Source organism: Erithacus rubecula, assembly GCF_903797595.1.
Source record: "Erithacus rubecula genome assembly, chromosome: 3".
In the NCBI taxonomy this organism is placed as follows: domain Eukaryota; kingdom Metazoa; phylum Chordata; class Aves; order Passeriformes; family Muscicapidae; genus Erithacus; species Erithacus rubecula.
In genome coordinates this window covers 122,281,865-122,308,328 of record NC_136689.1, presented here as the reverse complement: position 1 = coordinate 122,308,328, position 26,464 = coordinate 122,281,865, and the positions used below count along the sequence as shown (strand labels likewise).

The following is a 26,464-nucleotide window of genomic DNA, read 5'->3' as shown; positions in this document are numbered from 1 at the left end:
CATTTAAAGAAAAGGCATTAAAGAGCTTTTCAAATGTCATTGATACAAATCTTGGTTCCAAAAAGAGAAAAAAAATATACATGTAAGACCTTGCAGGAGGTTTTTATTGATCAATTAAATTAAAATAGACACAGTGGGGAACAAATCTATCAACAAATTTGTGAATAAACCCATTAGTATTTCATTATGAAGTACTCATATCTCTAATTGCATTACTTTTTTTTCTTACATTTCCTTTTTTTTTTTCTGCAAGGAGGATTATTAATACAATTTAAACTTCTGATAAGAGTTGATTTTTAAAATAAGATATTTTCTTCTTTTCTATGAAATTATGCATCTTTTCAAGCATTATAGATTCTCAGATTCAGAAAATTGGAATGTAATTGTTAATTTTGGTTCTGTGTCTCTGAGAAATACATTCAGCAATCCATACAATATTCCTGCATTCTTGTTCCTTTAACTTCACATAGGCATAAAATACTCCAAAATGAAACTGGTTGTTGAATGCAAGCACATTCAGCTTTACCTGTAGAAAAGATGAAAGAAGTGTTATGATAAAATATCAAGGAAGATGAATGGGATTTTTATATGGTATCTTTTATGCTCAAGATTTCTTGCAGCTTTGCCACCATGATTATATTTAGCAATCTCTTGAGTATCAATGTAATTGAAATGTCATCTGTGGATTAATTTTGGTAATAGACTACAGCAACATTATAGGAAATCAAAGACAGTGGTGGAATATTTTCTCTAGTGGATTGCTCAAAAAAAATTCATTAAGTGGTGTTTATGAGATGGCTTTTGGATAGGCCATCAGGATTGATAGCTCTATAAAGAGTCTTCAGAACAATGATATGGGATTAATTTTACTTTAAAAGGTAGATCATTTTATTTTTATTCAGCCAAATGTTGGCAGCCACAGGAATCCATTTTCTTGAATAGAAAGCAGTACAGTAGAATCAAAAGCCTGGTACCTCATTCTTGTTTTAATTATTATTCCATGTTAGTAACATTCATTTTTGTATTTTAAGGTTAGAAGTTTTACCTCATGTTCAAAAAATGCGTCTTCCAATGTCTTTTCTCCAGTGCCACTTCCTACACCTTCAAACACAGCCTTGTAATCCTAAAAGCACAGACAACCACTCCATGGAAATAAGGCACTTTTGCATTCTGTGCAGCACAGACACCTTACATATTTTATAAATTAATCTTAATTAAGTAATCTTTCCATATAGAAGAGCTCCTGGATAGATTACAATTCTACATAAATCAGAAGTTAAAAGCATATAATCAGCAAAAGAAAGAAAAATCTCATTAGCTCTTGTATTTCTTATCATCATTTCCAACAATTTAAAGTAATTTACCGAAGGCGCTAAAAGAGACTTATTGTAGAATGGCATGTGACCTTTCACTCCTTTGGACAGAGAGCACTGAACTTCTGGTACAAACAGTATCCATCAGAGCCAGAGCTCTAAACAGAGCCAAAACACTGAACTCTGATCATCACATGGCTGCTCCTTTCATTTCCAGCAGTCAGCTGGATTTGCTTTACCTGCATTAATATTGTATCCAAATCCATTAGTCTGATTCGGCATCCTGGAATGTCCTTTGACTTGATTTCTTAGGTGTTACATTTCTGTGTAATTTCCTTCTCTGTGTGTTTGGGTTTTTTTTTCCCTTGAAGTAGGAGTGTAGTAGAGGTCTACTATAATGGTTTCCAAATTCCAAAATCCTAAAGATAACCCGCCATCTCATGGATAGTCTTGCTCCATACCTCACTGACATGGTAACTCATGATTAAAATGTTTTGCTTATGCATAGGAGCAGATGCACAGCTCTACCTTTGTGGATTTTTTTGTGGAAAAAGCAATAGATCTGACATTTTTTGTGTACCTACTTAGAGGTAGATTAAATACTATAGTTAGAGTACAAGAGTTAATCATATATCAAGTGTTGCAGATTAACTAATCTTTAATAACAACACTATTTGCATCAATATTAACATTTCCATCTACTTCTTTAAATCAATTAATGATTTAGAGAAAACTCTGAAGGGAATTTTTATGGTATACGGACAATAAATCAGGTTTGAGTAATCTGTGCCATGAATTGTTTGGTCAGCTCACTTTAAAATGCTCTATGGCTATGCTCCAAAATCTTGGAGGCAGAAGCAATGAAGTAAAACTCTATTTGGGGAGAGCTAATGGAGTAGGAAGAGTTTTATTTACTAGAATGTGATTTGGTCTTAAACATCGTTATAAGAGGAGCTTTGTACTGCACTAATGTAATAATATCTTATCTTAATCTTATCTCTTCATATCAAAAGTCTTTGATCCCATAGATATTTTTATGGGAACTTCAGTACCTCTGCTAATTTTTTTTTCCTCTCTCAAAAATTCTTTTAACTTATGTGTACGCTCTTCACAATTTTGTTGATGTCGGGAGAAGTTAATTAAACATTTGTACTTAGGCTCTTTGTTTTAATAAATTACTTTACATACTGCATAGTATTCTGCAACACACTTCACTTGCTCGTAGTCATCTGCATTTGCCAACAGGTGCAATCCTTCTGGATAAAGTTTTCCACAGGTTGGATACAGCTTCTCTCGGTCATCTTTACTCAGCTCAGTGCCAAATGAATTAATGGTGATGATAAAGGCACGTCTGTCTGCCTCAAACTTAATAAGCAAAAAAGACAATGAATAAAGAGGTGTTATTAGGCATCCCATTCTAAATTAGGGTGGTTATATTTTGGGTTTTTTCAGTTAGTCAAACTACGGAAATTTAATTTGAAAAACAAAGTCGACTTGAGAGCATTGGAAATGTACCTCATTTTTGAAATTGTAAATTCTTCTTTGTAAATATGCATTAAATTTTAGCTGGAAAATCAAACAAGATTTTGCAACCACAGCTGTTATTCTGTGACTTTTGTTCCAAAAATATAATTTCTGCTACTTCCTCATTTCCCTGCTTAGTTACCCAGATGTTGACAAGAAAAAATATATTCACACCCTCACATGTAAGATTATGCAATAATGATCTTATAAATAAAACTTACAAAGGAAAGGACCAAGACTGCTCATAAGTCAAAATGCTTTTGATAGTAAAGACTGAATGAAAATCCTAAAAATAAAGTAGTTTCTCAATGTACAAATTTTGAAGGATAATTTAATAAGGAGGAAGGGGCCATTTATTTGACAAGTTAAAGTTCTAAGTATTTCAAATAACAGCTAATTTTTTATACATAGAATCCAACGGCTATATTTCTTCTGTCAGGTAGAATCTGTATTTTCACTGTAGCAGCAGATTGAAAGGCAATCCAGTGTCTAGATATTGGGCTCCTATTTTGCACAAGGCAAAATTTCACCTACCATTCTTACAGTATCAATTAAAAATGCAAGAATAAACCAAAACAATCTTTTCTTATGTTTTGAGATATAAATTGAGTATGGTTTTAATTCTTTCCTTTATTCCTTACTTTCATGTTTTGAGAACAACAGAGCCTTTGCTAGTTGCAGGGATTGCACACGGAAAACCTTCCCAAGTGAAGTATATATAGTCAACTTACATTGCAGGCAACTTACAAAACTTCTTATGCTGTGAATATTTGAACTAGTTTAAGCAGAGGTGCTCCTTTCATTTGAATAATAAGGCTGTATTTGCAACACAAATCTTGCACTTTAGCCAGTAAACACAAATTCACATCTACTCTTGTGCACAGAAACACACAATAACAGGAACTCTCTACCCTTTGGCACTGGCTTAGAAGTAAGGAAAAAGAGTAAACAGTAAAGATGCAATGAGAACAAAATGAATTCCTTGAGAAGATTTCTAGCTAATGAGTAACAGCCAAATTTCACTTTCCTTATTAATAAAAATAGGCCTATTAAACCTATTGAAATAATTTTAAAAACACAAATGCTTTCTTTTTTTTTTTAACTTGTTAGTCTTATAGAATCTAGCTAGATGTGTTAGATGTGTAATATTTTGTTGGTAAAAAAACATTGCAACTAATGGTAGCAAGTGTGGGCTCTGCTTCTAGTGGCTTCCAGTTTGAGAAAATTTGCAGGATAATGCCTATCCATACAGACCTCTCAATTCATCAAATCATTGGCACATGAGGTTCTCTATTCCTTGCCAGATTCAGGGCTAGACATGCAGCATGAAAAAGAGCTCTTCAGTAGTCTTAATATGGAAGTTTGGCACCATGGGTGGTGGTCAAGGATTTGGGGAGCTAAATACCTCAGCCTCCTTCTGTAGGGTCAGGTTAGTAGTTTTATTTATAAGATTACAAATATTCTTTTGAATAATTAAACTTTTGTTTGTTTGTTTGTTTGTTTGTGAATCCAGCCATTAGAAGTCTGTTCTATGTGTCTCTTCAGGTTAATAAAATTATATAGAAAAGGAAATCATCTACAGAAAAGTTTACCCTCCTGACTGATTGACATTAGATAGGGATTTTAAAGAAGCTTATGATAGGCTAAATTGTTACCACTGATATAAAGGGAGTTTTGCAACATGCTTAAACTAATGTTAGTAAATAATCTGCTCTGAGCATGAATTTCTATTTAAAAATGAACTTTCTGAAAATTCTGAACCAACTATGGAAAATGTCTTTATCTCTGCCAGCCAATCCCTTGATTTTTATTTTTAAGAAAAGAAAAGTCAAAATACTTAATTTCTATTCACTTTAACTTGATTAGAAGTAATTTGTTTAGAGCATACATTGAAACATTGTGACCTGCTTAGTTAAAATAGGAAATTGCAAAAATCCCTTTTAGGACATTGTTTTGTAAAATGCTATTCAGACACATTCTTCCCTCAGGGATGAGCTCCCAGGGCTATTATTTCACTTCTAAATGCAAACTTTCAGTATGATGTCGTCAGACCTCAGTGAATTTTTTTGGTTTCCAGGGTGTAAAATTGCTTATCCAGAAAAATAGACTCCTGGAAGCAAGTGGGTGGTCTGGCTGTCAGCCTCTGCAAAGAATTGTGATAGACTAAGTGATAAAAAAGGAAAATGGGATCTGAATGCTGAGAATAGAATTCTAGAAATTTCTGCATCCTTTATTAAAATAACGGAGACAAAATATCATTCACTAGCTGCATGTATGCACTGGGGGAAGGACATTAAGAATTTTGACATGGAAAAAATATTAAACTTTTCTCAGTTGAGACAAAAAAATAACACAGAATGTTCTACTTTTTTATATGACACTAATTCCAAAGGTCACTCTTCTCTAACCTCAACCACTAATTATTATAGGAGAGTAAAGGAACCAAGCAGTGCCATGAAGCTTGAAGATTATTGATTAGTAAATAGACAGTAATTCCAGGCTTTAGCTATCCCAAACCCAATAATCAACATTTTTGGTTTTTCTACATAATGGAGAGATATGTTAAAGGGCAACAGGTTGAGATTAGTGAACCATTTATTCTGTTCTGCTCTCTGTTACAGAAAATATTAACTGGCTCCTCCCTAGTAATGGTCTAGCTGCTTCTGTAGTCAAAAGTCATCCTTGAAAATACTATTCATTACATGTTAGAAGAACAGGTATATTTAGAGGAGAAGAAACATTTGACAGATACCTTTGAAAATGGAGAGAGATTGAACAGGAAAAACAAAGTGAGATAATTATGACAACATTGTGGAATATTTTAATGTATAAAGACTGAATGTTTCTTACCTCAAGAATAGGTCTCATTATTTCTGCTGTAGTACCACCTTGTTTTTCACAAAACTTATAAAATGCCTCAAGGTAAGACTACATGAAAGAAGAAGAGAAATTTTTTTAATGCTGCTCAAGACCTGGACCAGGATTGTACATAGCCATGAACTTCATCTTTAAATACTTCCATTAACTTTGATAATTCCACCTATGAATTTAAATTTTAGTATGTGCTTAATTATTTAATTCAAATGAAATTTGAAGCCTTTGGATACAAATGTCTTGTTATTACAGTTTGACATCAAATGTTTTCAGAAATTGTAATAAGGCAAATACTATGTTTTACTTGCTTTCTAAAGAAGGAACTTTTTGAGCTCCATTGAGCTTCCACTGCATAATAAGCAGATGGCTGAAGGAAACTCTTCATTTATAGTCTGTGGAGGAGGGGATTTGGGCATATGCCACGGCTGTTGGCCCAGCAGGATGAGGATACATAAACTAATCCCTGCTGCTCTACCCTAAACCCTGGATTAGGACAGAACAGCAGACAAAGCTTCTGTAATACTGGTCTGCAGAGCCCTCTGGTCTGTTAAGGATTCTGGCATCTGCACCCATTTCAAAATACCTGTGCAGGAAGGACACTAAATATTTCAGAGATGCTGTTCTCCCTGCATCTGTCTCCCAAAACACTGTATTAGAACATTTATGTTAAAATGCATTTGCTACAACTTCACACAATCATGTCAGGAGCTGTCACTAACTCTGCATTTAAGTGAATTTTAAGTAGAGGCATCTCAAGGGGGGATCTGCTGCAAAGAATTATGCATTAGGTTCTGTGTAGTGCTATCTGATAGTAGAGCAGAAGCAACTGATGACCTTGACAGATGTAGTAAAGGAGAAATTATCTATTAATAATTTAATAGTGTTTGCAGAATGGTCCCTCTAATACTCAAATGAGCAAAAAGAAAAAGAATAGATTCAATATGTTTTAATATATGGTCATCCACACAGGATTAAGAAACAAATATGTGTTCTACCAAATTGGAAAAAGTGTCTAGTATAGCAGTGAAAAATGAAAAAAATAAATACATAGGCATAGCTGATGTTGTATTGAATGAGAGCATTAGTAAAAGTTTTAAGAGTTAAAAATTGACTTTGGAATTTATAAATATCATTTGTAAGACAATCAGAATTTTCTTTTCTTTCCTCCTAGTGCAATCAGATCATTGTAAAAATTCTGCAATCTGGGGAAAGAAAGATGTTAAAGAAAGATGAAAAATATTTTGGAGAGAATGTGCCAGGAGGAACCATTAAAACCACTGGAGGATTTATAGCCTTCAGTTGTAAGAATAGTGACCTGTGTGCTAAAATTTGTAAAGTACTTTGAAAACTCAAGGCACATGTTAGATGCATATCCTTGTAGCACTGTGCTGTAACAATGTTAAAAATTGTTTTGAAAGGAAGAAAATTATAGAAAATCTTTACCAAAAAAATCATGGTATCTAGACTCAAAACCACTAGACTCTTGCAAGCCTCATCCTCCTTACATAAGTAAAGATCAATGTTAGCTGAGAGCCTGCCTAGGCTCACTCAGGAGCTAAGTGTTCTCTGGCATTTGGTGGATAACTGAGTTATTCATAAACAAATCTGGATCTGGATATTAGCTTGACATCTAGAGCATTTTCATTAATGAGATATTAAATTAGAATTTGGATGCAGACCTAAAATTTGAAAACTCCCCAAACAGTGGAGTAGAAATGGAAGCAGCTGGGTTTCATTCCTGGGCATGAAATCAACAGATGACCTCAGACAGCTTGCTTTATGTCACCGTACTTCTGTTTCCCCATCCATAAAACAGGGTTAATGATACTGACCTGCTTGGCTGAGATATTTGAGAAACCCCAAATATTATGATTTTGTTGCAAAAACTTGCCTTGTACAGTTTGTTGCGCATTATTTCAATGTTCATTTCATCCAGGTCATTTTCAGACAGGCAGTCTTGGAAAAATGCAGCTGAAAGCAGAGTTTATAATATAGCAGTATAAATCTGCATGCTGATAATATGCATCTCCTGTCTACTGCTCACCAGTGTGTGAACAAGGATCCAAGAGTTCTGTTGTACAAGAAAGGGTGATATAATAGGGAGGAAGAAAAATCCGCTTGATTTTCCCCTTATCCTCCTATCCCCTCCTTTTTAATGAGAATCTGCAGTGAGGGGAATCAATCAGTGCTGCAGCAAGAGTCCATGTCTCCAGAGAGAATCAGATGGGGATGTTAATGAAAGCCCTAATCTTCTCTGAAGTATACAGTTTGGTAATTATGGAGATTTTCTAGTGAGGGACATGAAAAATAAATTTTGTCTCAAATCTCAGGTATTCTGCAACTGTTAAAGAGAATCCCCTTTCCTATTTTCCCTTTTCCTCTTTGTGTATGTAGTGTGGAAAGGCAACAGGCTGCAGCTGATAAAGGGCACATGCTTTGACCTTGACCATCTGTGCTTGTGGGTCCTCTGCAGAACTGACTAAAGAGCAAGCTTTTGAGCAGGGAGGCAGTGGATGAATTTCACTTGTGCAGCTGGGCCATTTAAAAATATTACGTATTAATAACCAACATGTGCCTCTCACTGTTCTGAGCTGTCCTGGTTTGGCAGAGCAGTACTGTATGCCAGTGTTTCCCCAACAGTGGCAATCGAAGATGGTATTTACAGAGAGGATGTGAGCCAGGCCATGTTTTGTGGTCTTATCCCTTCCTACTTTTCCAGCATCCAGATTTTGAATGGAGAATGTCAGATAGCCCTGAGAGTTCCCTTCAGTATCTCCTTATAGATCTGTTGCCCACACATTTGTCCCATCACTTTGAAGAACTGATACCACTCTTCTTTTACAGACTAATTTAGATAAAAAAATTTCTGGAAATTTGCTACCAGCTATGTGAAAACAGTGGTTTAATTTGCATTTTAAAACTAGTTTTCTGCTGGGATTTGATCTTCTGAAGGATTTGGTGAGGAGCAGTTCATAGCTCAGTATGAACAAACCACTGCCCTCAGGCATCTGTAAACTGTGTCCATATCTCTCATCAGCTTTGTCCACTCTGAACTGCAGTCTGGACTTTTTAGTCTGTCTGCACATGGCAGCAGTGTTCATTTGGGCTGTCCTGCTCTGTCCCTTCTCTGATTTCACTGTGCAGTGTGCCAGTTCCCAGGCACTGTGCTTCAGGGTGTCCTGTGTGAGGGAAGGGCAGGACTGCTGTGCTGGACACAGCCAGCTCCAGCTGGGACCCACTGCAGGGCACAGCCAAGCCCCTCAGCAGAGCAGGTGTACCTGAAAGCCAAACTGGGACCCTTTGCCAGGGCATGTGCTGGTAGGTAAAAGGATAATGGCTTTAAACTGAAAGAGGGTAAGTTTAGATTAGATATTAGGAAAAAAATCTTTACTGTGGGGATGGTGAGACACTGGAACAGGCTGCCCAGGGAAGTTGTGGATCCTATCCCTGGAATTGTCCAAGGCCAGGCAGGATGGGGCTCTGAGCAGCCTGATCTAGTGGAAGGTGTCCATGCCCATGGCAGGTGGGTTGGAACTAGATGATCTTTAGCTCCCTTCCTACCCAAACCACTCTGTGATTCTATGGCTCTAAGTTCCCCCTGCTCCTTGTGGCATGCCCTGCCTGTCTGGAGGGGTGCAGGGTAACCAGCAGGGATAACAGGGGGGCAGAGCAGAGGAGCCTGGTGTGAAGGAGCAGCAAAGGCTGCTCTTCTACAAGGAATACAGAGGAAATGTATTTTCCCCAAGTGTCTAAATGTTTCATTATCTTCTGTTTGTTTCCTTATATGTGGATCAGTAATTAATTGTGCCATGCATATATTAATCAGTATTAAATCAAGTTACTTTCCCCACAGATGTAGTCTGGTTTGTCTGCAGCAGTACTTTGTGGGTAATCTCAACACACAATTTCTTTTCCACCTTTTTTCTCCCCCTAATTTTGCTGAGAGTAGGGAGTAAGCAAGTGGCTGGGTGGGAATTTTTTTCTGTGTGGGGCCAACCTACCACATGTCCTTGAGAAGCAGAACCCAGAACCTCTCACAGTACTGAAGATGAGGGCACATAATTGTTTCATATGCATCCAAATCCATCCAGTTCTTTCTTATTCTCAGTGCCCTTCACACCCTATTAGGTTTTTGTTTGTGTTGGCTGCTGCACCACACTGAGCAGAGTTTCATCTTAATTTCATAATATGACATTCCCAAACTTTACCCTGCTTTGCTCTTAGATTTACTTCTTCAAAATAGGACTTTTTATATTTGAACCATTCCCAAATCTCAAGAGAGAATCTAGGTTCTATCATATCTAATATTTATTAGTAGCTGTATGCTTGATCCTTAGTGAAGATCTATTTTTTAATATAATGTAGGTGTTGACATAAAAATATCGATGTTTTAAATCAATGACTACTTTGAATATAAAATACATACATTGCACTTATTGAGTAGCATGTTTTCTCTGTGTCTGCTTCCCAAGGTGGATACAGAAGCTAATAAATAATAGAAGTTAATAAATATGAATAGAATATGTCCTGAACACCACTTCAGAAGTGCTTGATCCACAATTCAAGATCTGTGTTACCAAAACACAACATACCCAGTGGGAAACATCCTGTTCTAAATAATAGAGGGTTAGTAGTTTTGAGGAAAAAAAAAAAAAAAAAGAAAAAAAAAAAGAAATAATTTACTGATTTTACCTAATGGTGTGTCAACCAAAATTGCATTGAAGAGTTCAGTGGGGTTTGAGGCAATGCTGACTGCTTCCATCTGCTCAAAGCTCCCCAGTGGATGGCACTTGGGAACAAGTTCAGCTATGGGTCGCTGATGTAATGTTCCAGTTATTAAAAGAATTACATTGTCAATCATGTAGCTGTATCTGTGTTGGAAAGAAGAAGTAAAAATAAATTATTTTTATAATCAACTTTCACTTGAAAAAATAAAACCCCCACATTTTTGAAAATAAGCCATAATACCAAAGTATTACCAGAATGTGTGTTCATTCTGTATCAATAGCTCATCAAAAATCAACAGGTTTTAAATTTAGAAAATGGACAATTTTAAAGAAGGTGGTACTGACATATGACTATAATAAACATAACAGCTAAGAGATGTAGATTCACTGTAACAAGTGACAATCAGTGGTATCCAAAGCAATTATTTGAGCTAGTTTGGGATTCCTTTATTTCATATATACCACCTGGACAAAGAAATACGTGGGAATCTTGGCGCTAAAACTGCAGTTTTAGCAGTTTGTGCAGGTGGTCCAGTCTTAGAGTTTTCTTCTCACTCAGCTTTAAACATCTTTCCATGAAGCAGCTAAGAACAAGCCCTTACAGCTTTCTTCTCTATTTCTTATAGTTTTCTTTTGAGTAGAAGTTTTCCATCAGCTTTGTACTAGTTTTAGTGTCAAAGAAGCTGGTAGGAGTCTTGTCAGTGACTCAGAAATGGAAATACTATTCCCTTGAATGCCAGTCTTGAGTCTGCATTGTTGACTGAGAGCACAGCTAGAAACATACAGGGATTAATATGTTCTCACCCAAAATCTGAGAAGAGGGCTTGAGGATCTGGTGGAATGCAATTCAATGATTTGTGTGAAATATCTTTAACCAGTGTATCCATTATTTAAGAAAAACAACAGTGTGCAAAGGTTGTGTATACACATCTATACATTTATGTCAATAAGTATGAGAAAAGACTTGCCATAACTTTCATGCTTCCATTTTTATTTCCCTGAGGCAAAATGTAAACAGGCATCTTAGGACAACCTTTAAGATCCTGTTAATATATTAGCCTAAAAGTGGTCAGCTTCACATCAGCTACAAAAAGATTATACTTTCTTTTTTACTTTATAATAAAAATGTTCCTTGAAAGTTAGTTGAATAGTTAATTTTCTTGCTAAATTATATTGAAAGGATAAGGTGAAGGGGAGAAAATGGTTAGGTAAAATATCATGCTGGTATTTTGCTAATTCATATTGTTATATTGTTATAAAGCAGATCCCTCTTCTTAAAGTTGTTTAAATCATTCATTTGCAAGTTTCATCTGTTTATGATGGTATTGAGATCAGAGCTGTGTCTTCATCTGGTATCAAACAGCAGCTGAACTTTCAAAAAAAGCTACTTGGATCTAAGTACCTTGCAATATGCCATATAAAGTCCTCCTGGTTTTTATTTCAAATCGTATAAAAATTATGGTAGGTGTAGGATGTGTTATCTTTCCCTCTTCAAAAAAGGTCTACAACTTGCCACACACCTAGAAATTAAATCACTTCCCTGTGCATAATGAAATTGTTAATCTTGTATGAATCATGTCCCCTAAACGCAGTTTTTCAAGTTCTCTGATCTAAACAGTGTTTGAAAATTTTAACCATTTTTAGTTAATTAATCTCTACCACTTCTTCTGCCATTATTCACATTAAATAAATCTGCTTCTATTCTTTAAAATAATTAGTTGCAAAGACAACAGCTCTTCAATACACATACAGTTTCAGAATTTATATTAGTAAATAAAGTATGTAAATGTAGCTGTATCAAAGTAATTTTGCTGGTTTTAAAACTTAATAGAAATTCCAATATGTTGCATTTATACTATTTTAACTGTTTTTTCTACTATTGTGTGGTAAGCTAAGTGGTAATATTACTTACGTCACAAAATTCAGAAAAGTGGTAAGGGGTTCAAAAGCGTGGTTTCTAAAGTAATGAAATTCTGTCAGTAGTTTTGTTTTCAGTTTCTCATCAATGGTGGAAACAGTGAGAGGACCGGTTTCATTAGCCAAGAAGTTGCCATAGTCTGTCGTCTGTAGATGTAACTTCAGATCTTGAATTAAATTCAGGAAAGATCATGAGAATAAACTGTCATATTGTCTGCAACCAAATTTTTCTAAAAGTTAATTTCTAATACATTTTTATATTAAGCAACTATGGATGCAAAATTGATGCAAATTTATACTGCCTTCTACCAGTAAGACTTTCTGCATGTAGGAAAGAACAAATAATTGATGCCTTTGTCAGAAGTTTCACCATCAGCTTTCATTTTCAGACACACAGGATAGAATTTTACTCACTACTGTCTGTAGTCCCTCCCTCATCAGATTTGTTCAATGTTTCGATTTCACTTGTTTGCACCATTCTGATACATCAGTTGTTTTGTCTACAGCATCCTCATGGACTGTTTTGCATTAATAGGAAACATCCTTTAACACTGGTAAATTCTTAAATATTCCTGTGAAACATCTAAATCTTAATTAAGATTATAATCTTCTGTTATCAGGCTGCCTGAAGAAGAGAACACACCTTGCTTGGCACACATTCTGGACTCCAATTGGATTCTGAAGTGGAGCACTTGAAAGGGGAGAGTTTACACTCTCTTAACATTTCTGGTTTGGTTTTCTCTGATTTGTGGCTGCTACTAGCAAATACTAAGAGGCTGTTCCAGAAACTTGGGTCATTGTGACATTTTATGCTCTCAACACTGGTGATTGGGGAAAATGAGTTGTTTTGATCACAAAGCTAAAATAAACTTTCATGATATCATAGAATATGACAAATTTTCTCTGCTAGCCATTTTTTAGCATGAGGCATAAGGAAGCATTTGAATCAGTTCTTGCTATTCAAAGTAGTTTAATGTTTTATTTTAGAAAAGGCCCCACTGCAATGCATAATTGTGTTCAAATGCTATATTAAAACTATTGTAAATTATAGATTGGGATGCTGTTATATGATTTGGGCATTTATAATAATTAGATTTCTATGTGAAATCTGAACTGATAATTAGGGAAAAGGACAGCAACACTCCCACTGAAGGGAATAAGAATGTACCTGTATAGAAGTTAATTTGCAGTTAGCAAGGTAAGCATTTATCAGCACAGTACTGCTTTTGCCTATTTCCTTATGTGCATATTTCCTTACTATGCAATAAGGCTGCCTACACTGAGACTTAAATCAAAAGAACTAGTACAATGTGAATCAGACTTCTATGTTTAGCACTGTAGCTTACTGAGATAAACTTCATGGAGTTTTGTATGCAAGTTGGCTGCCACTCAAGGCTGCACAGAGTCCTGTCCAGTCTGGCCATGGATGTTTCCAACTTCTCTAGGCAACCTCTTCCAGCATTTCACCACTCTCCTTTTAATTTTTTTTTTCCTTACATTTAGTCTGAGTCTGTTATCTTTTAGTTTAAAACTATTGTCCCTTGTCCTATTCCTACAGGCCTTATTAAAAAGTTTGTCTCTATCTTTCTTGTAACCCCCCTCAGGTACTGAAACTAGGTAATAAAGTCTTCCTAGAACCTCCTCTAGCCACCACAATCCCAGCTGTCTCATCTTTTCCTCATAGGAGAGATGTTCCACAGCATCTCTGTGGTGCTACTCTGGGCTCATTCCAGCAGGCCCATGTCCTTCCTGAGCAGGGCACCCTAGAGCTGGACACAGAACTCCAGGTGGGGTCTCACGAGGACAGAGTAGAGGGAGAGAACCATTTCCCTCCCTTGCTTTAGATGCAGCCCAGGACACAGTTGGTTTTCTGGAAAATAAGCACACATTTTCAGCTTGTGTCTGACTTTTCATCCAAGAGTAGTAGACACCCAAGTCCTTTTCCACAGGTTTGCTCTCAGTTCCTTCCTGTCCCAGCCTGTGTTGATAGCAGCATTGCCCAACCCAGATGCAGGACCTACTGATTGCCATGGGCTCACTTCTCCCTCTAAATGACATCCCATCCCCCAGCTGTGTCAACAGCACCACTCAGTTTGGTCTCACCTGCAAACTCTTCAACAGTGCACCCAGTCCCCATGTCTGTGTCACTGGTGAAGACATCAAACAGTACTGGTCCCAGTAAAGACCATTCAGGGGCACCACTCATCACCGAGCTCCATCTGGACTTGCCAGCTCCTTACCCACAAAATATAGTCTATTCCTCAAATCCATGTCAAATCACATAACATACTTGGAAAAAGTCATAGTTTCATTGCAGATTTCCATGCAGGAAGAGGAGAAAGAGAACCCAAATATGAAAAAAAGAAACATAATTGAAGAAAGAGGGAAAGATAAGCAAGACTAAGAGATAAATAAAAATGCAGTTATACCCAGAAATTAGTCTAACTCTGTAAGACCATGTTTTTACAAAATCACTAACATTTTGATTTTACACCTACATTTCCTGTGAAAACAGTTCATTCCTACTTTTCTCATTTTGTTGCAAAGAGTATAAAAATACTTGGCATATGTTGAGATTAGATAATACTACTTTATTAGATGCAGGGCTGAATTCCAACTTTTCTCAATTCTTTTTCAGATGAGCCATAGAGTGTACCTTTAGTCACACTCTGTAAATGCCTTTCAAATATAGTAGTTTTCAGGGGTTAGCTACTTAAAGCAGACTGTAAAACTCAAATATCAGGCCCAAGTATTGACCATTCTGAAGTGTGATTAACATCATCATAAGATTAACAAAAACCTGCTGATTGAGAGTAGTTTAACAAGATTTTGTTACTGTTCCTCAGTTCTCTGATTGAGTGGCTTCATAAATCATGCCTTAATATAAGGCACAAAAAATATTAGCTATAATTCATTAAATAGCCTATCCAAAAAGCTGTGGAGGAAATGTTGTACCCAGGAATGCTGGGTTTGTAACCAAGTTATACTGCCTGCTTTATAGATGTATTTCTTTAACTGAATAAATAAATGCCAGTATGCATACTGTATGTAAGAAAAAAATATTCAACTCTATCTCATGATCTTGGCCAAAACAATCATCCACAACCTGCAGTACCATACAATATCAATCAGGAATGTCATAATCAGAGTTCACATCAAGACAGAGTTCAGTGCAGCTCAGAGAATGAAGGGTGGTCCTAAATTATAATCCTTTCTCTGCTGCTGGCATAAATAAGGCCTGGGAACTATCACAGACACTTGCATTGTGACATGGCTTGGTGACTCAGCAGGAGTAGATGGCTGAACATTGCAGGGGCTCAGACATTCCTGCTCACCAAAACTTTTTATTGATGGCAGCTGCTCCTTTTCTCTGGGTCTCTTGGAGACCTACACAAAACTTTGGCCTTTTTCCTAAAGATTCCAAGGAAAAGAAAATTACTGTATTTCAGCTGTCATACATTCATTTTGACTGTCAGCCATCATTGTCCATTCCTCATAAAATTACATGCAGGAAAGCAACTGATAGGAAAAATATGATGCTAAATAATTACACGAGTTTACGCACAACTGAACAGCAAACAAACACAATTAACTAAAGCATGACTGAAAGGAATTAATGCACAGAGGGAGACTAGTTTAAGATGAATGCAGTTAAGGCAGTAATGATCCTGATCAGAAAAAAGATAGAGTACTTTGAGAATTTGAACTGTGAGAATTTGAACAAAGTGTTAACCTAGTCTCTTGGGACTAAGTTCATGGTTTCTTTTCTGACTCCTCCTTTTGATAGCAATAACCAACTACCTGCAGCTTTCTCTCAGATAAAACTATTTTAGTCACCTTTTCTGGCAAGCCCTGGCTCTGGCAAGTTAAGTAAACTTATTTCAGTGATATTGTTGGGGGCAGAGTTGTGATGCTTGTCCTTCTGTGACCTAGCCTCCTTTCTGCAGAGCGGGAGTCTTTTTATCATGGAAAAAAGCAAGAGAAGAACAAAACATTGCATTTAGACACCTCCACACCCCCATATTCTACTTCAAAAACTGTCAGCTAGGTTGCTCTGGGAACCTCATTCCCTTGAAAGAGATGATGCATAGGGCCAAATCAGTAGCATGCAGCCCATGAGGCAGCTCCATGGACATCACAGTAGTTCAACCAAGAAAAAAGGAGGTCTAAATGGAGCTGAAAGCCTCTCCTCCTGTCTGTATGGGCCTGAACTGAGACAACCCAGTGGTATCATTAGTCTGTTGGCAGTCTCTTTTTAATTACCATCATGCTTTTACACTTGCTCTGTGATTATCAAGCAGATGCAAAGCACTAATATACAGCTTTTTTTGTGGTTCTTCAGTAGTGTCATTATGGTTTCCTCTCTAGAGATACCAAAACCGCTTTGAAATTAAAAGATCTTTTTGCTCCTGTTTATGGGTTACTTTGAGTGGTTTTGCTTTTTGCTTTCTGCTTGTTTATTTTAGCATATTTATAGTGTTTTTAACTTAGGCTATTTTTGTGGTGTGGTGCTAAGCCACAGAATGTAGAATAGGGTAAATTTATTGCCTTTTAATGTGAAGATATGGTGGTACTACTAAGCAAACCTCATAGTATTACAGCATGAATCCTCTTGCTGAATATTTCAAATTTAAATAAAAGGCAATGTATGAAATTTACTTTAGAATTTACTTTAGAGGGAGGGGTCTGTGGGTTTGGTGTACTGTTCACTTATGGTGAAAGTTCAGTATTACAGCATCCTGCATGTGTAGAGAGTAAGTGTACTTAGCATTGTGTAAAATCCATTATTTCTCATATTTTCATTACAAATGATACATTTGATAGGTAAATAATGGGAATGTGTTAGCTGTCTATAATAAGCAGAAAAATGTTACAATGGTGAAAGAGATGTAGCTGAATAGAGAAAAAGGGGAAGTGATCGTGGGAAGTAGAGATGTGCTTGTAGGAGGGATGATTCAGGCTGCTTCTTCCACTGATGAAATAATTTGCATTCTAAAATTGAATGAACACTAGAAAAATAGGTTTCAAAAATAATAGTAATTGTTCATCCTATTATAAATTTTAATTAGGAATGGTTTTTGTCTCTCTTTTGTTACCTGTCCATCTGCTACATGCTTTTAAAAATATTGAATTATGTATCTTAGAAATATTTGAAAACTACTTCATGGCAGCAAATAACTTCCTTGTAGCATGACTTAAAATTTAGGGGGTTTTTTAGCTATTCTAAACTTAACATGAACAGGTATTCTTTTGTGAAGGGTGCGAATAACCCCTTTTGCTTATATGTTTTTAACTCTGTATATTTTCTTCTTATTCAGAAGCAACCAGGATTTTTTCCCTCATAAAACTTTGGATGACATCATTTATTGAGCTTATTTACAGGGAGAAGTGAAGTGACAACACAGTTTAATTATTCTACCAATCTGTCCTTTGTGTCTTTTATAGATGTTTGAAGCTGTTGCCTTTTTCCAAAGTCTATACTTATGCAACAGGACTTTTTCACCTAAATAATTAAGTACAATATCAAGAGGTTCTGTAGAGTCTGTAAGTTGCATAGATCACAAATGCTGGAACAAATAGGGTAAAGAAACTTTTGATTTCATGCAACTGACATAAGGAATAGATTTCAGTTCTTAGAGAGGTTGCTTACATCTGTTCTGTGTGTCTAAAGTGCCACTGTATTAAATGGAGAGCTGATACAGCTCTCCAGGTTATCAGCAGAAGTAGACTCATGCACTAGGTCAGTTGAATAGTGTCTAGATTCCAGTGACTGTATTGATAACTGGTAACTCTTTAACTGCAAGAGGAACTTTATTCTGCAGACAGGTAAATGTCTGTGTGCCTTTCTTTAAATGCACCTGAGAGATGAATGGCAGACAATCTTCCCAGACTTATGTTACTATTTATATTAATAGTTTAGAGAGCCTCAAAACTCTGTTGGATATGGGAATCATCATTCTTCACTTATTCTTACCCCAAACCCATTACTGCATGTACAAATCAACCAAAGCTTAAAACAGAGTGAGTTTATTCATTCTCCTTCTTCCTTTTCCAAATTGATCTAATAGACTGCATATTATAGAGATTGAGTGTACAATCATAGCTTTCATTTTGCAGTCAGGAAAATGAACTTTATGTTCCTTTAGAAAGGTGATTTCTTTCTGTTGCTTTTTTTTTCCCTGCCAAGTGTCTAAAGGTACATCATATGATTCTTTGCTGCTAGACTGTCTTCATCAGGCTGTGACCAGTCTTGGCCACAGAAAGCTGTTGTGGAAACTACTGTGTGCTCTTTTTATTACTGTGGCAAAGTCACCTTGAAAAGAGCTTTTCTTTTCTTTTTTTTTTTTTTTTTTTCTATTTCCTTAAGTTTAATCTTTGTGGAGTCTAGTTTTCTGCTCCTGGTTAAGTCTCCACCACTGCCCTAAAACTCAGGAAGTTATAAATTACTAAAATCATGTATTTTATAGAGAAACTCAGAGTCAAATAAAAAGCTTTTAATAAGATTTTGGAAACTACTTTATACAGCTGAAATGGTATGAAAGTTCCAGACCTGAACTGTTCTATAGCATGGTTAAAATCTGTGAGAAGGTTGCCAGTCTCCGTAAGAAATCTGTGGATGAGATTTCTAAACCTTATGAGTAAACCAGAAAGTCCCATCATCTGTATTGCTCAGCAAATCCCATCCTGCACACAAATCCCAGTCTGTGGAAAGCTATTAACTCAAACAGGAGAACAGTTCTTCAAAGGACATCGAGGTTGTCTCTGGGTTTAAGACAAATTCCCAGTAGTTCTGTCTTTTACCTTCCCTTCTTAAAACATCTAAGCAACAGTGTTTCTTCCTAAAGAAAATAAACCAGCAGACTTACCTTCTAGTGTCTCACACTGTGCTAAATTGACATAATCCGCACTTGTCAAGATCCCAGCTTTGAACCCTCGGACCAGACCCTCCAAGTAGCCATGGTCCACATTGAAGTAAAACTCTGAGTATCCTGGCATGGGGAAAAAGGTATTTAATCTCTCTTCTGGGTACTTGATGGCACTGAATATCTGCCACCAACTGTTTTTTCCCTCTTTGGAAGGAGTGACAAATAGTCACAGAATTCCTGCCAGCCTATGATTGTGTTTGACCAACCGGTTTCTTCCTGTTTCTTGCTCCTAGTGTAGTTCCAGTACAGTTGATGCTTACACAACAGCCAGCCAGTAAATCCAACTCCCTCCTGTCAAAGCCAGAAAATAAACTTATTGTTGGAAGAGAAGCCAAAAAGGAAGTACAGGATTTAACCCCTGCTTGCTCTGCACTGCTTGGAGAATGAAAAAGCACATTACAAAACTTGAATAAAACTGTTTTATAAACAGGAAGTTATTTGAGAATGCCTATAGAGAAAATATTTCTGCAGTAAAATAGTAGTCTGTGGCAAAGCATAGTCTATTCAAGGAGCTCAGATGGCTTGGTAGTGTGTCTGTATTGCTTTCTTTTTTTTAATATTTTTGCTTGCTGGAAATTTTTTGCTGCTCATCTCTATCACTAAATATGTATTCAAATTATAAGAGCCTTCTAATAATTAGTGTGAACATTAGATGACGTGCAAAGGTGAAAGATTTTTAAAGAGTTTGACTTTCATTGTCCTTGTAAGTCAGTATCCAGAACAAGCCTCAAAACCATAGTTTGTCCCAGTGTGCCACCTACACCTAAGGACACAGACTCATTCTTCAGAGCTTGGAACATGTTTGGTGTATTGTGTTGGCTGAAGGCATGCACCATGGCTAGTCTATTGAGCCTTGTGCTGAATGTGGCTGCAGCAAGAGTTGTGAGCCTGAAGCTAGTGGGGCAAGGCTGTGACTGTGAGATGTCCTGGGAGGGGAGAAACTGATGAGACCTTGGTACTCACCAGATTCCTGAATATACTGTGCTTTTCCTGGCACAGCAAGGCTTGGAAGGCTATACAATGAAGTGCAAGATGCCTGCACATTTGCTGCCAGAACAGCCACCCCCTACCTCCTCTAGCAAGGTCACTAGCTGGCTGGTTCCTTGGCTGGCTGACCAGGAGCCTCCAGTGGGCAAGGAGTGGTCACAAGCCACTGGGCAGCTATGCTGAGCCAGGGGAGCAATACAACTGCAATACAACAGCAATACAACCCTCCCTCGAGGGTCAAACTAAAATTGTCTCAGGCTGGATGTTGCCCCACCTGTAAGCCTCGGCAGGGGAAATAATGACAACATTCAGACAGTTTGAAAAATCACATGCTCAAACATGCAAACTGTATTTAGTTGGAAAATCAATGCGGCCGAAAGTATTGAAGTTTGCTCCTCATACATTGTGGTTTAAGTCCATCAGTTCTTATCGCTGAAGAGTTAACCCAGCTAAAGAAGAATGAGACAGATTAGACAACAGAAGCAAAATGTTTCCCTCCCCCACACAAAAAATTTAGTTTTGTCTCCCAAGTCTACATGCCAACAGTGCTCAGAACCTCCTAATGCAAGAAATTTTCAGGAGAATTTTGTTGACGAAATTTCAAAAGTCAGAGAGATTTTTCAGGATGCATGACTGCCATCAGTACTTCCTTACTGACATGTGACAATAACCACATTTTAACTTAAACCTGCTTTTTTGTTGTTGACATTCACTTTGTTCAAGGATGTCTTGCTCAACAGTCTCTGTTTTTCACCTTTTCAAAGAAAAGAAATGGAGAGAGGTAATAACAAGTGCTGTGCACACTAAAAGCAGCATGTAGGTCTAACCTACAATCTCCAAAGTGTGTTTCATAAACAAGTAAGGTTTTTTTTTGAGCAGCTGAATCTAAGCCTCCCCCAGCTGCAATCAGTGTCTCAGAATGTGGCACACATCCAGCTGGGGGCAGTCCAAGGCTGTGCTCCCAATGAGCCTCCAAAGCTCCAGACAGCACAGCCAGTGCAGAAGTGGCTTTGCGAGAAATCCTAAATTTAGTAAGGTCATGTTAATACTGCCTGGCAGGTGTAAATACCACCACTGGTGATCCTCCACTGGGAAAGTCCTATGGGTCTGTAAATATTGATGGGACCATCACCTGAAGTATAATCACTCAGCAAAGTGGTTTAATGAAATCAGTGTAATTTTGAATGATTTCAGGAAACTGGAAAATCAGGATAAAGTCTTGAGGGTTTTATCTAGTAAGGGATAAGGTGTCAGTTAATTTGATCCAGATTGATAGACTGCATTTGGCAATGTCAGAAAATCCTCAGTTCTCTCATTCTTGTTTAAACAAAAGCTGTGGAAAACAGATAGCTTTAACAGCAATTTAAACATGATGCACATAGTTAGTTAATGCACTAAAATTTTATGTTAAAATACATATATTCAATATCTACTGTTTCAATCTATCAAAATAATCATATTTTGTATAACGAGTGGCTGGTACTGTATAGTTTCTTTCACATTTGTAGTGGGCACAGTTTTATTAAATATTATTGGGTTTTATATTAATTAATTTATTTCTATGGATCTGTGAACTTGCTTTAACAAATTACCATGTGAGAAAACACGATACTCTCACCTGTTATGTTTGTGGAGTGCAAAGGTTGAGATATTTTTAAAAGAATCTTTTCGCAGTGAGCTAAACAAATATTGATAGTGTGCTTGGGAGGAGGAGTTATTTCAGGTTAAGCAACATTAACAACACAAAACTCTTCAGATCTACGTTCAGAATTTAACCTTTGATACTTCAAGTTTTCAAGAGACTTTGAACCAAAATGCATGTATTACTTAACCACAAGAGGTCATTGTAACACTGCTCTAAGCTACCTTACTCCAGTTGTTTTCACCTCCACTGAAACGGAAAGAAACATGAAAAAAAGTATAATTTTTGAATCTGCTTTCAACTAATCTAAAATTAACAATAAATTTGCCATATACTGATTATTTACTCAGAAGTGACAAACAAAATCCTTCTGTGTTTCCAGTGTTTTGGCTATATCCACAGATTTTTCTCTGAACTTCCTCTTTTTCTTTATTTTTTAAAACACAGTTGACAGCTTTTAGCCACGAGGTTGACACTGAAGAACAAATGACAAAGAATCAGCAGAAGAGTGAGTAAGTGGTGTTATACCATTGGAATTTTGGCTAAATCACATGAATTCAAGGTTACTCCTTTTTCGTTAGAAGTATGTAAAATACTATTTTTTTCATCTCGAAATCTCATTTAGAAGTCTATATCAGCCTTAGCAGGCAGATCTCTGCTTAAATTTTGCTTCAGCACATGCAGAAACAAAATTCAGTCAAGTCTTGCCTATGCAATTGATAACAAGACAATCAGCATTATGAGTGACAGATTCACTCTCACCAGTATACAATGTTTCTTTAATGTACGGGTGAAACAGATTTCTAAATTTATGTGTATATTGACTCTTTTTCTTTGGCAGTGTGAGACTTTTTGACCTAATTTCCTATCCTGCCAGTGGAAAATGCTCCTTCTTACTTGTAAATCAGAAGTGGTTTAAAAAACATAGCCTGTTTTTTCAGACACTGCACACTCCCCTTCCCAAAAAAAGAGGATAACTTTTTTCACAGAAGTTATAAGATATGAAGTACTCTAATTAAAGCTATTTCAATTTTCTTACACAACCTAATAATATCTGAACAGATTTAGACTCTTTTGGAATGCTGTGTTTCTAGTCAGTTTTTTGTCGCATGTCTTTTTGCTGACATTGAAAGGCAATTACATCAAAACTCCCTAACCTTTGTAAATTCTGTAATGTTCTAGTGTAAATTTCTGGTGGGTGTGACCCTTTCCTAGAAATCTTTCCAAGATGTGACCTGTTGAAATATCTTATTTTCTGAAATAATAATAACAGGACAATTCTGACTGCAATATGTAAACTCTTAAATGTGTAAACACCTTTCTGAGGTGCTGGTTACCTGCAACTCTTGTAAATTGAATATCACAAACAATTGGATTCTGCATGGACCCTAGCACTCAAAGGAGGGCTACAAGTATGCTGGCATGGGTAGCAAAAGTGTAGTTCAACCACAGAGAACACAATTACATTTATCCCTATTTCTGAGCTTTGCTCAACTGCTCTCACCCATAAAGAAACAGTCCAAATGAGGTTAAATCTGTGACAGTTTAGAAGTTAAAATGTATTAAATAAATAAAATACCTTGTCTTTTCATAAAATATATGAATATTGAGAATGACAGACTGTATGTGTACAGACACAATCCAGCAATCATGCTTTGTAACTATTTTTAAATCCTGAAAATTATGCATTCCTATGCAGATTATCTTGATAGCTAAACCCTCTTGTACCAAAAAATGTTGTACCCAGCTGACACACCCAGTGTTAACCTGCACCCTGGCCAATTTACTCTGTTTTTGATGAGAGAATACACAGCAAATATGCACCCTTAACTTTACCTATTACCTGATTAAGTTTTTATTTATATTTACATAAATACATATTTACATTGATCTTTTACAACTGTTCCTTGTTAGAAGTGTTATTTTGATACTGGATTCACAAACGTCACTCACTGATATTATGAAATATCAAAGAGCTTCCTTCTCCCTCTCTGTTGCTTTCAAAAGATAATCTCACAGTTTTTTTAGGTCAGCAAGCCTTTTGGTTTTTTGGTCTTTGTTCAAGGAATTATATGCCAGTGTAATAAAAAGGTCTTTATCAGAGACTTAGAGTAGTAAGTCTGTGGAGAGAAGCCAGGAGAAAATCATTATCAGTAGATAAAAACCTAGAGAAAAGCAGATTTGAGCAAACTAACACAGCTCTGGAAAGCTTTCAGAAGTGAAGATGGAAATTTGCAAAGCTTGTACATTCTCTTACAAAATTGGACAACTTTGATCTGAGTAATTTGTACTGTTGGACACTGATAGTCACATGAACTCACCAGCCTCCTGCTCAGACTCATGTTCTGCCTAATTCTATGAGGAGGGCAAGATTCAGATCTCTGTTAACCTTAAGTCTTTCTCTGTACAGTTTTTCAGCTGTCTTAATTTTCCATCTTCTTCCTGAGAAGAGTTCATACAGATGAGCACCCTTTTCTTCATAGTTGTTCATTAACTGGCACAAAATTCACAGTCAATAGGTAACATCTTTAGATTTCTTCAGGGATCTGATGGTTTAATCCTTGGCACAATCTGGAAACAAAACAAGGATGATAAAACTTGGAGACACAAAGTACAGATGAGTCAATACAAAGTGCAAGTGGTCTGTTTATTCCCCACATTCACAGGTCTTTGAGGATCACCACTCGATTGGTTTTCTCATCATTTTATTGATTTCAAACACAGATGCAAATTCTGACAGCTTTTTCTCTCAGATCAATAGGCAATTAATATTTTTGACCACCAATTTCATCTGCTACAGAAAACAGCCAGAAGATGTACATGAATTCAAAAAGCAGCATTTTGCTAGCATAACTCTAACATAATTATCGATCATATCTCCTACATACCATTTCTGGTAATTTTCATTACAGTTCCATTTTCCACTTATTACTTCTGTCTCAAAAGGTTATGAAAAAAGTCTTAACATTGGAATGTACAGCAAAATCAGAACTTTGTTTCAACAGGAAGATGACTAGAATTTAAATCGGGGATTAATATATTTTATTTGGCCTATGAATTGAATAGATTCAAAAAGTATATTGTTCAGCTCCAGACTGAAGCATGACATGTTACAGATTTTTCACTAGGTGGAGCAATAACATCTTTGTTAACATGCTATTCCTATTCTGAACTCGAGTGCCAGGATATTCTGAACTAAATCTATATATATTGTAAATGGGGCATTTAATTTGGGAATATATTTTTTCTCAATTGGATTTTTTTTTTAAGTCCTGACAAGTGTTTTTCTAACTCTGATACCTCTTAATAATTATTAAAATGTAAAATTATTAATTTTACTTGTTTTTTTTTTATTTTAGCCTCAGGTTCATGAACATTTTATAGTTGATGGGAAAAGTAACACAGAAAACAGTCCAGATAGCAACTTGATACTTTGGGTTGTCGTTGTTGTTGTTTGCTTAATGCATGTAGTAAGAAAGAAAAACAAATTTTGGCTCATAAGTTACATAAATATTTGTCTAATTTGAATTTTCAAAGATGTCATTTTATATGAACACACATTTTTGCAATTGCTTCTTTACATTTTATGTCGAAATCTGTTTTCAAGGTATATGACTTTAAAATATAGAGATACATTAAGAGATAAATTAAGAAGACTTTCCATCACATTCTAGCTTCTTAAGGTTATTAATTTAAGAAATATTGGTGGTAAAGTTTAAAATTTTTCTATACATGGTATTTTTGTTAGAGATCCTTCTCCTGATATCTACATGAGTAATGATTCTTTATCAAAAGATTAATTAATACTTTCTGTGGGACTTTGTTTTCAGAAGAAAGATTACATTATTTTATAATAAAATATCAAGGTGATAGATTTAAAATTACTATTCAATTACATCAATTTTCCATTCTAATCCATACATTTGAGTTCATGGCTTGATTTGCTCTTATTATGTCATACCAGCTCTTTGGCTTCAGGCCAAGAATATAATACCTGAACATGTGTTATTCTGATGATTAATGAAATGGCTGTTGGTAATGGCCACATTAATTTGTAAAACTAAAACAATATATCAGATAGTGATTCACATCGAGGAAGAAATAAAGTCTGATCATGTGTTTATTTACTTTATTTCCTCCACACTTAACAGAATCAAAGTAGTGTTTAATTATATAAAAGGATAGGAAAATAAATAACCATCAGCTACAGTAAAGACATCTTAGGACTGCTGCTGGCAAGGCTGATAAAATAAAACCCAATTTAGAAAGAAATCACGTAGAAATTATATTATGTTACATTTTTAAGAAGTGTCTTACCATTTAAGTGGTTTTGTTGATAGATTGCTCCCTCTATGACACACTGGAACCTCATTCATAAATTAACCTCAGTCTTTAATAAAACTGCAGAGTTGGTTTTAAACATTAATTGTGACTTTTGAGATTTAGATACAGAGTTTCTTGAGCCCCTTTTTTAATTTCTAGTTAAACAAACCCACACACCAGCACTGCAGCACTATGGATGTCTGAGCTGCCAGAGCACACCACAATAGGGAC

The 26,464-nt window shown here is 36.1% G+C and overlaps 1 protein-coding gene across 3 annotated transcripts; it reads right to left on the bottom strand.

Annotated features, from left to right (window-relative positions):
- Positions 1-81: 81 nt before the first annotated feature.
- ATP6V0D2 (ATPase H+ transporting V0 subunit d2) lies at positions 82-26,464 on the bottom strand. Of its 3 annotated transcripts, XM_079301567.1 has the most exons (10): positions 24,222-24,652; positions 19,484-19,572; positions 19,222-19,344; positions 12,351-12,522; positions 10,404-10,582; positions 7,603-7,682; positions 5,688-5,765; positions 2,502-2,678; positions 1,046-1,123; positions 82-526 (listed from the first exon to the last, which is right to left on the bottom strand). In XM_079301567.1, coding segments are annotated over exons 1-10 (1,140 nt in total). In that variant the 5' UTR covers positions 24,224-24,652; the 3' UTR covers positions 82-364. The 3 variants fall into 3 exon arrangements, with proteins under 3 accessions (XP_079157693.1, XP_079157694.1, XP_079157695.1); XM_079301568.1 differs by having other exon boundaries at positions 19,222-19,572; positions 23,864-24,648; XM_079301569.1 differs by lacking the exons at positions 19,222-19,344; positions 19,484-19,572; positions 24,222-24,652 and adding an exon at positions 26,228-26,464 and having other exon boundaries at positions 12,351-12,514.